At 36.8% G+C, this 13,581-nt stretch overlaps 2 protein-coding genes across 5 annotated transcripts in view; one reads left to right on the top strand and one right to left on the bottom strand.

Annotated features, from left to right (window-relative positions):
* Positions 1 to 813: 813 nt before the first annotated feature.
* LOC107656391 (zinc finger and SCAN domain-containing protein 12-like) lies at positions 814 to 5,762 on the top strand. Its single transcript, XM_016444239.1, has 7 exons — positions 814 to 1,303; positions 1,981 to 2,177; positions 2,280 to 2,369; positions 2,473 to 2,568; positions 2,701 to 2,811; positions 2,943 to 3,096; positions 3,798 to 5,762. The coding sequence occupies exons 1-7, from the start codon at positions 1,270 to 1,272 to the stop codon at positions 5,486 to 5,488; spliced, it is 2,373 nt and encodes a 790-aa protein (XP_016299725.1). The 5' UTR covers positions 814 to 1,269; the 3' UTR covers positions 5,489 to 5,762.
* Positions 5,763 to 6,136: 374 nt separating this feature from the next.
* LOC107656382 (uncharacterized) overlaps positions 6,137 to 13,581 on the bottom strand; it is a 10,986-nt gene continuing 3,541 nt past the window's right edge. The window contains exons 9-21 of one of the 4 annotated variants that reach the window (XM_016444216.1): positions 12,896 to 13,071; positions 12,586 to 12,811; positions 12,296 to 12,438; positions 11,392 to 11,641; positions 11,129 to 11,247; positions 10,328 to 10,577; positions 10,126 to 10,226; positions 9,698 to 9,947; positions 8,615 to 8,724; positions 8,182 to 8,440; positions 8,024 to 8,094; positions 7,801 to 7,885; positions 6,137 to 7,537 (exon numbers count right to left, since the gene is read on the bottom strand). In XM_016444216.1, coding sequence (XP_016299702.1) covers positions 7,827 to 7,885; positions 8,024 to 8,094; positions 8,182 to 8,440; positions 8,615 to 8,724; positions 9,698 to 9,947; positions 10,126 to 10,226; positions 10,328 to 10,577; positions 11,129 to 11,247; positions 11,392 to 11,641; positions 12,296 to 12,438; positions 12,586 to 12,811; positions 12,896 to 13,071 — 2,014 coding nt within the window. In that variant the 3' untranslated portion in view covers positions 6,137 to 7,537; positions 7,801 to 7,826. Of the gene's footprint in view, positions 7,538 to 7,800; positions 7,886 to 7,938; positions 8,095 to 8,181; positions 8,441 to 8,614; positions 8,725 to 9,697; positions 9,948 to 10,125; positions 10,227 to 10,327; positions 10,578 to 11,128; positions 11,248 to 11,391; positions 11,642 to 12,295; positions 12,439 to 12,585; positions 12,812 to 12,895; positions 13,072 to 13,581 lie in introns of all 4 variants that reach the window. The other 3 variants (XM_016444218.1, XM_016444219.1, XM_016444217.1) reach the window with 3 other exon arrangements.

The following is a 13,581-nucleotide window of genomic DNA, read 5'->3' as shown; positions in this document are numbered from 1 at the left end:
TTGAAAGATCAAAGACAATTTTTAATATAACTCTGACTGGATTCGTCTGAAAGAAGAAAGTCATATACACCTAGGATGACTTGAGGGTGAGTAATTTGTGGGCTAATTAAAATTTTTGGGTGAACTAACCCTTCAATGCACTGTGAATTAACATGAACTAACAATGAACAACTGTATTTTCATTAACTAACAAAGATTCATAAATACTGTAATAAATGTATTGTTCATGGTTTGTTCATGTTAGTGAATACATTAACAAACAATAACTAATGGAACCTTATTGTAAAGTGTTACCGAGTTTACATGGATGTTGACTTGTTGGCCCTTCACAATCAGGTCAAATTTTTTTTGAATACATAACAATTAATTCATTTTAATTTAATTCTAAAATTATTTGTAATAAGTATTCATATGCATCTAAGCACAAACATAAAAAGAAAGAATGATGTTTGACATACCTTCACTTTTTCTTGTGTTGTGCTCCAGTTCATCCAAACCATGTAAAAAAGCAAAATACAAAGTCAACAGGCCTCAGTACTCAGGTAAGATGACGAAACATCATCAAGACACACTATAAATTCTCGGTTACACTTTACTTGAAGGGGTGTGCATAAGACTAACATGACACCTTCATAATCATGACATGACACCTACATAATCATGAACATAACTGAGCGAATGACACTTAATGACAGTTGTCATAAACATGCATAAAACCTCCTTCATATTCATGACATGTGTCATGTCATGATTATGAAGGTGTCATGTCAGTCTTATGCACACCCCTTCAAGTAAAGTGTTACCAAATTCTCTAACGTTAACCTCCGACAATTTATAGCACAAATTCCACGTTTTTCCCCCATAATATATGTAATAAATGTTCCATAATACTCAATTGCATTTCTATTTATCTTATGCACTTTGTCACACTCCAAAGATGGATTTTACTTATCTGTTATGCCATGTATCCTTTAATCACTTGCAAATATATAAATTGACATTTTGTTTTACAACAGGTGACAGCGCGTCCGTTCTCCGCCAGACCTGAAGCGGTGTCGTGCACCTTCAAACATGTTAAAAAAGCGCGGAATAAAGACCTACTTCCGGTTATTTCCGGTGTCCTGGTTGAGCGTTGTTGTTCGTTGCTTCGGTCAACTTCACGATAGTCGTTCGCCAGTGCGTTTAACCGCTATTATGGTTTAATTCTGTGACACGATGCGTTCAGAGTTTGATTCAAAGATAAATATCGATTGATTCTAACCTTAAATAATGGAACTCCTTAACGTAGAGAGTCGCGAGGCAGGTGAGTTTTAATTAGCTTGTGAGCTAAATGCAAAGAGAGTGAAGCTAGCACAACCAATCCTATTAAAGTTGCTCTCACACACACACACCTCAAAACACATTTGGTTATGTTATTTTTAGAAAGGACCCGGTAAAAAAAAAAAAAAAAACATATTTTGTTCTTTACTTTGCCATTATTGGAACTGTATTGTTAGAAAAACATTTCTAAAAAGTGTCCATGATAAACAATGACAGTTAGAATACATTTATAATCTAGTTGGATTAGAACTCTATTCATGTTATTACTTAAAATTACTCCTTAAAACAACATTTAATTTGCTTTGTGTTTAATATTTAAGAGTAGTTAAAGTTCTCCGCATGCATGTAAAGGTTAATGTGCAATATATAAAATTATTTTTGAGCCATGTAAATTTTACACTCCACCTGTTACAGGTTAACTTGTTTAGCGTTAACACAACTATAAGCCTGATTTTTTCCATTTCTAAAATGTTATTGTCTATAAAAATTGTATTACCTATAAATTGATGTGTGTGCATTCAGTTCGTTAAAACGAGAATTACATTTTTAAATCTAAATTACAATTTAATGCATCCTAATAAAGTTTATCAGAATTACTAAGATATTTTTATATTATACTCTGATATTTATCTGCAGTTTTTTTCCCTCTTCTCCCCCAAGCTCTCCCTCTCTCTGCACTGCGTCTGGTTGTGCCACCTCTTAGGCTTATGTCAGCATTTCTATGGCAGGTGGTTCAGCGTCGTAATGTGACACAGTATGGGAAGCTGGAGCAATTTGTGGTGCTGGTGACCGAGACCGTGCCAGACATCATGAGTCGAAGTCTGGTTAATAAACTGATATTTCATCTGCGGAAAAAGGTAGTCATAATTAAGCAAAATATTTAATGTACTTATTTTATTATAATTTTTTGAAATACTGCACAGTCTGAGACAAGTAACTTGGGTTTTTGTTTCTTTTAGGTGATATTAGAGCTTTGTCTGAAAGATAAAATGCCAGATCTGTGGATCATTCAAGCACATCTGGATTCTCTTCGAAATCTCACACATAAAGTAATTAATGTTGTTTATGTAATTGCACTAACCATATACAGAAATTCAGTTTTAGCAAGTTATCAGTGTCTTGTTTTTTTTGTTTTTTCTCAATTTGTTGCAGTGTAAAGATGTGGAAAGTGAGATCATCAATAACAAATTTATCAGATTGGTGCACAGCATTTTAGAGGACGCAGAAAAGAAAGAGAATTTCATACAGGTTATATTTGCTCACCTCTTTCTTGTCTTTTAGAGCTTTTTTTCTATTCACATTTCTGTGAAGAGAATCTATAGCATGTATGAAAATTGTTAAATGTTTTTCCATATTTCTCCACTGTTTCTTTGTCTTCAGCATGTCTTCCCTGTAGAATATGGATCAGGATATGATGCAGTATTACAGAGCCTTGCATGGGAGTTCCTGTCTCGAGTGGAAGACCTGCTGCCAGTGCCCAGCCTCAAAGAGGTGTGTCCTCGATGAAAGACTGCACAATGCATTGAAAAAAAAATGAAGTAAACGGTCCATCTACAATAAAAAACCAAACATTTTAAAATTAAAGGTGAATCTGATCTGAAATTTTATGTTGAATTTCTCAGACAGCCTCACGTCTTTGTGGCGGCCTCTCGATGATGGAGGAGATAGTGCAGCCACTCTCAGATCCAGCTGAGATCAAGGATGTTCTCCAGCACTTCAAAACCAAAAGACTGCACGCAAGAAACAATGAGCAATCTCAGAGAGTTATCAGTGAAAGTGAGCTTTACTGTTGCTTCTTTACCATATTTGTTTGCATGGGTTGAATAACTAAAACGCAGTGAGACATTTAATTTATATTTAATTAATATGAAACTTTCAAAACATGTCTGGGTCATATTTTGCCCCAAAAATTGAAAGAAATATGAGGCAATGATTTAAAAAAAAAACACTATATCATCCTGAAAATAAGCTTAATTTGTTAAATTTTTTTATACATTTATTAAGCAATTTCAATAAAGAAAATGTATTATTTATTAGGACCCTTAAGTTTTTTTTTTTTTTGCATTATGGCATTATATTATGACAATAAGGATAACTATTATATTTTGTGGTGAAATGTGACCTAGTACAATTGATACTATTGTAGTTTATAGTTGTTTTAATTTTAAAGTTTTAGTATTTGTTTAAAGTAAATTTTGTTGTGCATGTCATTTTTATTCGTTTTTATTAGTTTCTTTAAATATGTCTGTATAGTTTTTAAGTCTTTTTTTTTTTGTTATTTTAGTTTGTAGGTTTAAGCTAAATGACAATGTAATGTTGCCAGCTGAAATAAGTTTTTTTTTTTTTTTAATACTTTATTTCAGTTAAAGTTTATTTTATTTTAAGTAATGAAAATATTTGTATGGTATTGTTTTAGTCAACTATAATAACCTAAATATTTTATAAGGGTTTTTTTTTCCCTCTTTTGGTCTGTACAGTGTCCATTCCTTCTTCAGCTGAAGTAGTTTGTTTGCCTCATTCAATCGCACAAGAAACTGTCTCGTCTGCCATTACCATTGAACATGAGGAAACTTTGCCCCCCACCTCCATTGCACAAGAGACGATTATCATCGAATCAGAAGGCACAGAGAACCTATCAGAATCCGATCACGCGGCCATCGCCATAATGAGCCCTTCTCAGAGTTACACAGAAGAGGCTGAGCCTTTAGCTGACAGTGAGGAGTTCACTGCAATAGCTGGCACTGAAGAAGCAGAGGAAGGCTTACAACAAGAAGAGGTACTTTGTGAAGAGAAAGACTCAGGCGTCTGTGAAGTCCAGCAGATCTACCTGACCACGGACGGCTCCACCGTGGTGGTGTCAGAGTTTGAGAACGAGGGAGAGGAGGCGACTCAACTGCAGTTCCTAGAGCAATCAGAGATGGTGGAAACGTCTGGTGTGAGGCAAGTCAGTTTAGAGCAGTGGATCTCAGAATTAACTGGAAAGGGCATCTCTCTACCAGTTTTGCCTCCAACTCCTGTTGAGATTGTGAGGGAGGAGACCATCTACGTTCCTGTCATAGAAAGACCACCGTCTGTGAAGTCCATCATCCATAGAAAGAGCAGTCCACCTCGAGCCACAGTTTCCAAAAAGGCAGCGGCCACTCTTTCTGAGTCCCAGACAACGCAGGAGGAGAAAAGACACAGCTGTCCCGAGTGTCACAAAGAGTTTCGCTTCGAATGCCTGCTGAGGAGTCACATGCGCACTCACACGGGTGAGCGGCCATTCCAGTGTTCAGACTGTGGTAAAAGCTTCAGGTGCCTCAGCTTCTTGACCAATCACATCAAAACGCACTCCCTCACCAGACCTTTCAAATGCATGCAGTGCATCAAGACCTTTCGCAAGAAAGCAGACCTCATCAAGCACATCCGTGTGCACACTGGTGAGAAACCATACAAGTGCACCATCTGTGGTAAAAGCTTCTCCCAAGGCTCATACTTGAAGATTCACCGTGAATGCCACACCTCAGAGAACCTGCACCAGTGTCCTCACTGCGACAAAAGCTTCCCGACTGCATTTAAGCTGTCCATTCACGTCCGCTACCACTCCATGGAGCGCTCGTACCAGTGTAACCAATGCGGGAAGAGTTTCATCTATGCCAGCCTCCTTCGAAGACACAAAGGTTATCATGCAGGTGAGCGCCAGTATCTGTGCTCCATCTGTGGCAAGTCCTTTGTCTATATGTTCGACTTGAAAAAGCACCAGCGCAACCATGAGAGACCCCGACTCAAGATCCCGTGCACCCTTTGTAATAAGACATTTGCGGGACCTGAGATGCTGAGGTGCCACTTGCGCATACACACCGGAGAACGTCCGTTCCGCTGTAAGATTTGTGGAAAAGCCTTCTCTCAGATCGGGAACATGAAGAGACATGAGCGCGTGCACACGGGCGAGAGGCCGTTCTCCTGTGAAAGATGTGGGAAGACGTACAAGCACTCGTCTCACCTGAAGAACCACATGCTCAGCCACACGGGCGAGCGGCCGTGGCAGTGCTCTCATTGTGGGAGGAGCTTCAAGTTCGCTGGGCCTCTTAAGAAGCATGAGAGAACTCACTTGGGCGAACGAGGAAATCGTAGAAGGACCTATGACCAAACACGTAGCCGCATGAAACCAGAACCCAAAAGCCCTTAATTGAATGTAGGGATCTTGCGGTTTAATAATGATCAGCTGACATGTGATTATCTAGTCATTACTTTAAAAGGTAATATAATTTAGTTTTCCAAACCATGCTTTATGCAACTCATAATTGAAATTACACATGGAAATACTTTATAAATTCTTACTTTACATAGTTTGTGGCATTTAAAGGAATAGTTCACTGGAAATTGAAAGTTTGTTCAAAATTTACCCTCAGGCCATCCAAGATGTAGTTGAGTTTTGGAGAAATTTGGAACCGATTTGGAGAAATTTGCTCCCCAATGGATCCTCTGCAGTGAATGGGTGCCATCAGAATGAGAGTCCAAACAGCTGATAAAAACATCACAATAATCCACAGTCCAGTCCATCAATAAGTGTCTTGATGGAAATTCTGCTTGTTCATTGGAAAGACATTTTTGACATTACTGATTCAGTTGAGATTACTTTTTCAGTGGAGACAGCAATATTATGGATAAAGGATTTCTATTTTAGCCTTTAAATGTGAAATTAGATTTAAATGTGAAGTTAAAAATGTCTTGATGGATTAGTTTCTTACAAACACACATTTTTTGCTTCACAAGACATTGATGGACTGGAGTGGTGTGGATTATTGTGATGTTTTTATCAGCTGTTTGGACTCTCATTCTGATGGCACCCATTCACTGCAGAGGATCCATTGGTGAGTAAGTGATGCAATGCCTAATTTCTCCAAACTGGTTCCAATGAAAGAAAAAAACTAAACGCTCATCTACATTTTGGATGGCCTGAGGGTGAGTACATTTTCAGCAAATTTTCATTTTTGGGTGAACTATTCCTTAAGGTTTACAACAATAATTTCTTCAATCCAGAAGGCTTGTTGTCCTAGTCACTGTGATATCTCAATCATGCTGGACAAATCATTTCAACAAACAAACCAATAAATAATCTGTTTATTGCACAGTAAAATACCTAAGAACAAAAGCAATGTGAGATTAAAACCTCTCAAAAAACTTTGTTGTCCACCTCACAAATTTAGAAGCATATTGGATAAACTCACTAACAAAAATATTGTCCACTTTTCCACCAACACTGAATAATGCAGTGTGTTTTTGTACACAAATATCCTGTACCGATTCGGACTGGATGTGAAATTCATCCTTAATTTGGCTCATGCCAATACACATTGGATACTCTTAAAAAGAGATTGAGATTTGAGCAGTGAGCTTTGGCATTAACCTGTGTAACAGTAACTTACATTTGTATAATGAATATATTCAATTTTGATAAATCTAGCAAATATACTTGAAAAGCTAATGCTTATGTACAAAAAGGAAATTCTTTTCAGTGTTTTTACCCATGTAGCACAAATTTGTTTCCTTTTATAATACAAATATACAATATAAATCCAATTTCTGGAAGTTTTTTTTTTTTTTTTAAAGATTATGCACTCTGAGGAGAAATCATTTTGCACCAGGAAGAAAAAGATTTACTAAATTCCTCACAGTTATTCCAATATGTTCTATAATTTGTTACAATGAAAGACTTTTCCTTCAGTTCAGACTTCGTTCTTCTAATTCCTGTTATTTGAGTCAGTTCCATGGTTGTAAGGATCATATTATTCAGTACACCTCTGGCTTCTGGACTAACGCAAGTTCTCAATTTACTAGGCAAATCGCCAAGCAGCTGAGACAAATTAAAGTTCAGTGTTAAACTTGACCCTGTGAAAATGTGAGACCACATGGCAACAGCACCATTATGCAAATTCTTTCAGATTTACAGAAATGTGCTTAATACAGTGCCAGTGTGCTGCATTTTGATGCACAGAGAACTTGAACAAATAAGGTTCTGTATTTCTGTTGCTTGATAGTGGAAGTGTTGGATTTTTCAGTGACAAGTTCATGCTTGGAATTCAGCCGATTAAAGGTTTGTGTGTGTCCTTTTGCCATCCTCCACAGTCCGCATGACAGAAAGTACCTCAGTCAGATGTGGTTTATAATCCTCAGCCCAGATATCCAGGAGAATATGGGTCTCGCTCCCCCTCCAGACTAGTGTAGCGTAATCAAACTGGAAAAGTGCAGTAGCAAAGTGTGGCTGATTACCAACAAGTGTTTTTATGTCTTCAACCATATATTTCCTAGTACATTTGCATTAACATTTGACATTAAAGGTGACGTAGATACATTTTCTATGTTAAAATAAAATCTCCTTAATCTCCATTTGTATTTTGATGCCCCTGTCATATATGCACATAATTTTTGCTGTTCTTCTTGGTGGAAATCACACCTTTAAAATCAGAAAAAAATATATTTTTCACAGTTCAGATTCACCTGAGCTCTGTGCTTTTGCAGACCTGCTAGTGTTTTTGTCTCCCAATTGCCTCTGGCTCCTGAGCCATGGTGGTTTCGGCATCATCTAGAGGGTATTTCTCAAATATTTTATTTAGCTGTTTCACAGTTCAGATTCACCTGAGCTCTGTGCTTTTGCAGACCTGCTAGTGTTTTTGTCTCCCAATTGCCTCTGGCTCCTGAGCCATGGTGGTTTCGGCATCATCTAGAGGGTATTTCTCAAATATTTTATTTAGCTGTTTGAAGAACTTCCCCTCCATCTGCTCCCCTTCATTTCTATGGGTTGCGATGACAAAAAAAAAAAAAATTATATTAAATTTGCATATTTAAATACTCCGCTTTTGAGGTCAAAGTTGTATCTACCTGTAATTGTCAAGGCACTGGCGGTAACTGGCCTTCAGTCTTTTGATCCTGGAGCGACACTGTTCGTCTGTCCTGCTGTAGCCCTTCTCAGCCATGGCGAGTGCAGTCTGCTGAAAGACAGGTTTGCGTTTGATGCAGCCTTTCAGCCTCTCCTGGATGGCTTCACTCCTCCAGATGGATATAAGAGTGTGTGTCTCACTGTCACCCCATGCCAGCTTCGGCCCGTCCACAGTGAGAGGTTTGGAGAGAGCTAGGGAGTCTGGGTATGCAAATACATTTCATATGTACAAATGCATCGCCTGAAAAACTTTATGAATTATATTCAAGCATTTTCATATCATGAAGAACTCATCTCAGTTATAAAGAAAGAATATTTTTCTCTGTTAGATAAAAAAAATAAAATACTGAAATGGCTAATTTTCAGATTGATAACCTGAATCAGAATCCGTTATGGATTCCAGCTCACTGATGTCCTGGCCTTCAGATGTTCTGTCCTTTAAAATAATCTGTTCCAGCTGATCATAAAATTTACACTCCTCCCTGCTGAAAAACACATTAAAAGGTGGAAACAGAATTCAAAACATTACACATTTATTCTCAGAATAGCAATAGCATGTTACCATACTGTATTACATATTAAGCATATAAACCACATTTTTTATGTTTTTGAAAGATGTTCCTTATGCTTACTGAGGCAGCATTTATTTGATTAGAAATACAGTAATATTGTGAAATATTACAATTTAAAAGAACTCTTTTCCCTTTTAATTTATTTTAAAATGTCATTTATTCCTGTGATGGAAAGCTGAATTTTCAGCATCATTACTCCAGTGTCACATGATGTTGAAAACAGTTTTGCTGCTTAATATTTTTGTGGAAACTGTCATACACTACCAGTCAAAGGTTTGGGGTAAGATTTAAAAAAAAAAGAAAGAAATTAACCCTTCTATTCAGCAAGGACAAATTAAACTGGTCAAAAGTGACAGTAAAGACTTTTATATTGCAAAAGATTTCTGTTTCAAATAAATGCTGTTCTTTTGAATTTATATTTATAAAAGAATTCTGAAAAAATGTGTCCATGATTTCCACAAAAGTTTTTATTATAATAAAAAGAAATGTTTCTTGAGCAGCATATTAGGATGATTTCTGGAGGATCATGTGACACTGAAAACTCAAGTAATGATGGTGAAAATTCAGCTTTACCATCACAAGAATAAATTAAATTTAAAAAAAATATATTACTATGAAAACAGTTATTTGAAATTGTAATAATATTCCACAATATTACTGTTTTTACTGTATTTTTAATTTTAAAAATGCAGCTTTGTTGAGCATAAGAGATAAGAGAAATCTTAATTATTCCAAACTTTTGACCTATAGTGTTTGCTGAGCAGTAAAGCAGTACACAATTATTGTATTCTGAACATAACCGTTAAGAACTGGTCATCAATGCATTAACAGACTTTAACATCTTTAACACCAGTATTGAAGCCTGCTGAGTCTGGTTCTCACTCACCCATCATAGTAAAACTGGGACTTGAGTCTTTTCACACGTGAATGGCACTGCACGCCTGTTCGGTTGAAACCCAGTGCCATCATTCTTTTTGAAATATATCTGTATATGTGCCCGTTTTTCGGGCAGGACATGAGGCTGTGCTGCACACGGTCATCGCCCCAAATGTCCAGCAAGGCCTGCGTCTCCCGATCCGACCAGGTCATCTTCCTGCTGGATTCAGATACGGCTACCATGGCTGCCTCCTGGTATTCTGAGGGAGAATTACAGTAATGATGATCATTATCAATAGTTATAACAAGAAATCTTAAGTAAAACAGCTAAAAGAGACTTGATTGTCCTAAATTTTATTTATTTTTATTTTGGGGTGAAATGTGACATGTGAGATTCACCTAAAACAAAATGAATGAATGAATTTCAAAGTCACAAACCTGCATCTTTATCATAGACAACCATGGAAAAGGCCTCATCATCACCCAGAACCTGCTCCAGTTTATCATAGTACTTGCAATCTACGTTCTCTATGCCACATCTAGATGAGAACAATATGGAGAAATTATTAAACCTCAGATAAAAAGAAAATAAGTTGGATGAAAAGTTAAAGCCAGTGTCAACAAGCAAAAATAATCTCACTTTTTCCTTTCGTAACACTGTCGGAAATTCTTTGTCAGGTTTTTGATTTTCCATCTACATTGCTCTGGTGTTTTTAAGAATCCCTGATTGTTCATTCTCTCTGCTATATCAGTAAACAGGTGGATGTTATGGTCGGATCCTCTCAGGGCTTCCTGCACCTCATCTTCCACCCATATGTCTATCAGAGCTACAGTTTCAGAGTCTGACCAGGATGTTGTCTGGTTTAAACTGCCGCAGATATCCTGGGAGTCTGACAGAAGGAAAGACTTTATTTTAACTGGAGTATCAAAAATAGCCATTACTACAATTTATAAAATGATTTTTGGACTGAATTTTTTACAAAAACAAATATACTGTAATATATAACCCTTATTTTATGTATTATGAGACAGATTTGGAGAAATGTAGCATTACATCACTTGCTCACCAATGGATCCTCTGCAGTGATGGGTGCCGTCAGAATGAGAGTCCAAACAGCTGATAAAAACATGACAATAATCAACAAGTAATCCACACCACTCTACGGCAGCATTTCGCTTCACATGATGTTAATTGATGGACTGGAGTGGTGTGGATTGCTTTGTAGATTATTGTGATGTGTTTATCAGCTCTTTGAACTCTCATTCTGACGGCACCCATTCACTGCAGAGGATCCATTTATGAGCAAGTGATGTAATGCTAAATTTCTCCAAATGTTTCCATGAACAAACAAACTCATCAACATCTTGGATGGCCTGAGCATAAAGTAATGAATACACATTTCAGATCTGGCACACTTAACTAGATGTTTAATAAAAGTACCTGATTTGATGCTATTGTTGGGTTCGTTATCTCCTGACACTTTGGAGGAAGCATTCCTTCGAAAAATATCTTCCATCAGATCATAGAACTTGAATTCTACACGTTCAGCTTCAGGTGAACTGCACAGAAAAAACATGCACTGAAATGATATGTAGAAACCATTAAAGATTATATTTAGTGCTCAAGCCATATTCATAAATAATGTGTTAATGTGATTGCAATCTTATTTTAAGCTGCATAACATGTTGAATACGTTCACTGACCTCAAGCTGTCCCTGCACTGCCTATAGCTGATTTTGAGTCGTTTGATTCTGGTGTGGCACTGCTCAGCGGAGCGCAGGTATCCGTGGGCATTCAGTTTCTCTGAGATCTCGGAGTAGATGTGTCCATTGTGAGGGCAGCGTTGAAGGTTCTGCTGGACTTGCTCATTGCCCCATAACTGGAGGAGAATCACTGTCTCAGCATCGGACCATGCGACCTTCTTTCTATCGTCCATGCAGTTCATTGCTGTTTCTGTGTTGGGTGATGATAGGAGGACATGACACAGTGACCCCAAAAAGTATTAGACACTTTTGGACAATTACGTCATGCTTAAAAATGTATGAAACCCCATACATGACACATGAAATGGCTAGAAGACCAATTTATGCAGCATGTCCTCTGTGTTTCATTTAAAAAAAGTTTGGGGTTGGTATGATTTTTTAAAGTAGTGTTTTTGATCAAAAATACTGTAAAAACGGTGAAATATTATTACCATTTAAAAAAAACTGTTTTCTATTGTAATATATTTTAAAATGCAATGTATTCCTGTGATGCAAAGCTGAATTTTCAGCATCATTACTCCATTCTCAGTGTCACATGATCCTTCAGAAATCATTCTAATGTGCTGCTCAAGAAATATTTCTTATTATTACCAATGTTGAAAACACTTGTGCTGCTTCAGATTTGTGTGGAAACAGACTTTTTCAAGATTTTTGATAAATATAAAGTCTATAAGAATCACATTTATTTGAAACAGAAATCTTTTGTATTATAAATGTATTTACTGTCACTTTTGATTTAATGCATTCTTTATAATTAAAATCATACATTTCTTTCAAAATTTGACCTCAAACTTTTGTACAGTAGCGTAATACAAAATAGTTTACATGGATGACAGGAACAAACCTATTTTCTGGTACTTGTACACCTGATATTCAATGTCCGTTGAGTCCTCCTCTTTGATCTGTGATGAGCATGGCTCTTCATTAGCCATAATTCTCTCCATCTGTTTATAGAATTTAAATTCTACATGTTCTTTGCCCTCAGTGCTGCAAAAAGAATCAAGAATAGCACTTTCAGTTATTCAAAATAATACAACAGTGCAATTAATTATGTTCACTAGATTCTCATGTCAGATGGGTTTGCTTGTTGGGTTTGAATTTTTTTGACGATGCAAAAAATGTTAGGGCGCTCACTGTTTACTCTCGTAAGACTGTTTGAAGCACAGCTTCAGTCTTTTCACTCTACTTTGACACTGCTCTGCTGTTCGGATGTAACCGTGAGCGGCCATCTTTTTTGAGATCATGGCAAAGATGTGTCCGTTCTGGAGAACCCCTCTCAGCTCTCGCTGGGTTTTGTCCTCTCCCCAGATCCTGATGAGGGTTTGCGTCTCCTGGTCTGTCCATGGGATATTCCTGGTGCCTTGAGAGGGCGTACATGAAAATTTGAATAACAATATATCAAGTCTTTTATAGTTCATAGAATATGTCCAGAAAATACGAGTACCCTCTAGTCCGACGTGACCGAGAACATCCCAATTAGTGTCTTCTGCCTGCTGTCCTGAGGATTCTTCTGGAATGCTGACGTCAGTAATAGTGTCTTCCTGTTCTGTAGATTCTTTACGGCACAGAATTTTCTCCAGCACATTATAGAACTTCCATTCCGGTTTCTCTCCTTTCACACTGCCAAACAAACACACATTCAGTTCACTTACAATTAAAGGAAAGTAAACCAGCTTTATTAGAAAAAAAAAATCAGTTTCACATTGTAAAGATTTATATACACTGCTGTTGAAAAGTTTGGGGTCAGTAGGGCTGCATTTATAACAAATACGATTAAAATAGTAATATTGGTAGGATTTCTATTTGAATGTATTTTAAAATGTAATTTATTGCTGTTATGAATTTTCACCATCATTACTTCAGTTTCAGTGTCACATGATCCTTCAGAAATTATTCTAATTTGCTGCTCAAGAAACATTTCTTATTATTATCAATGTTTTAAACAGTTGTGCTGCTTAATATTTTTGTGGCGACCGTGATACATTTTATAAAGATTTTTTGATGGATAGAAAGTTCAAAATAACAGCATTTATTTGAAACAGTAATAATTTGTAGCATTATATTTTTCAGTCTTAACTTTTGATCGCTTTTGATCATTTAATGTGTCCTTGCTGAATAAAAGTATTTGAA

Source organism: Sinocyclocheilus anshuiensis, unplaced genomic scaffold (assembly GCF_001515605.1).
Source record: "Sinocyclocheilus anshuiensis isolate Anshui unplaced genomic scaffold, SAMN03320099.WGS_v1.1 scaffold183, whole genome shotgun sequence".
NCBI classification, from domain to species: Eukaryota; Metazoa; Chordata; class Actinopteri; order Cypriniformes; family Cyprinidae; genus Sinocyclocheilus; species Sinocyclocheilus anshuiensis.
The sequence above is the reverse complement of the archived record's forward strand: the minus strand, read 5'-3'. Positions and strand labels throughout refer to the sequence as shown.

Excerpts from the sequence above, each read along its gene's own strand:
- LOC107656391 (XM_016444239.1), top strand. The coding sequence starts at position 1,270 with ATGGAACTCCTTAACGTAGAGAGTCGCGAGGCAG. Across the intron at positions 2,370-2,472 it reads TTCGAAATCTCACACATAAA|TGTAAAGATGTGGAAAGTGA; the intron begins GTAATTAATGTT and ends AATTTGTTGCAG. Across the intron at positions 2,812-2,942 it reads CAGTGCCCAGCCTCAAAGAG|ACAGCCTCACGTCTTTGTGG; the intron begins GTGTGTCCTCGA and ends TGAATTTCTCAG.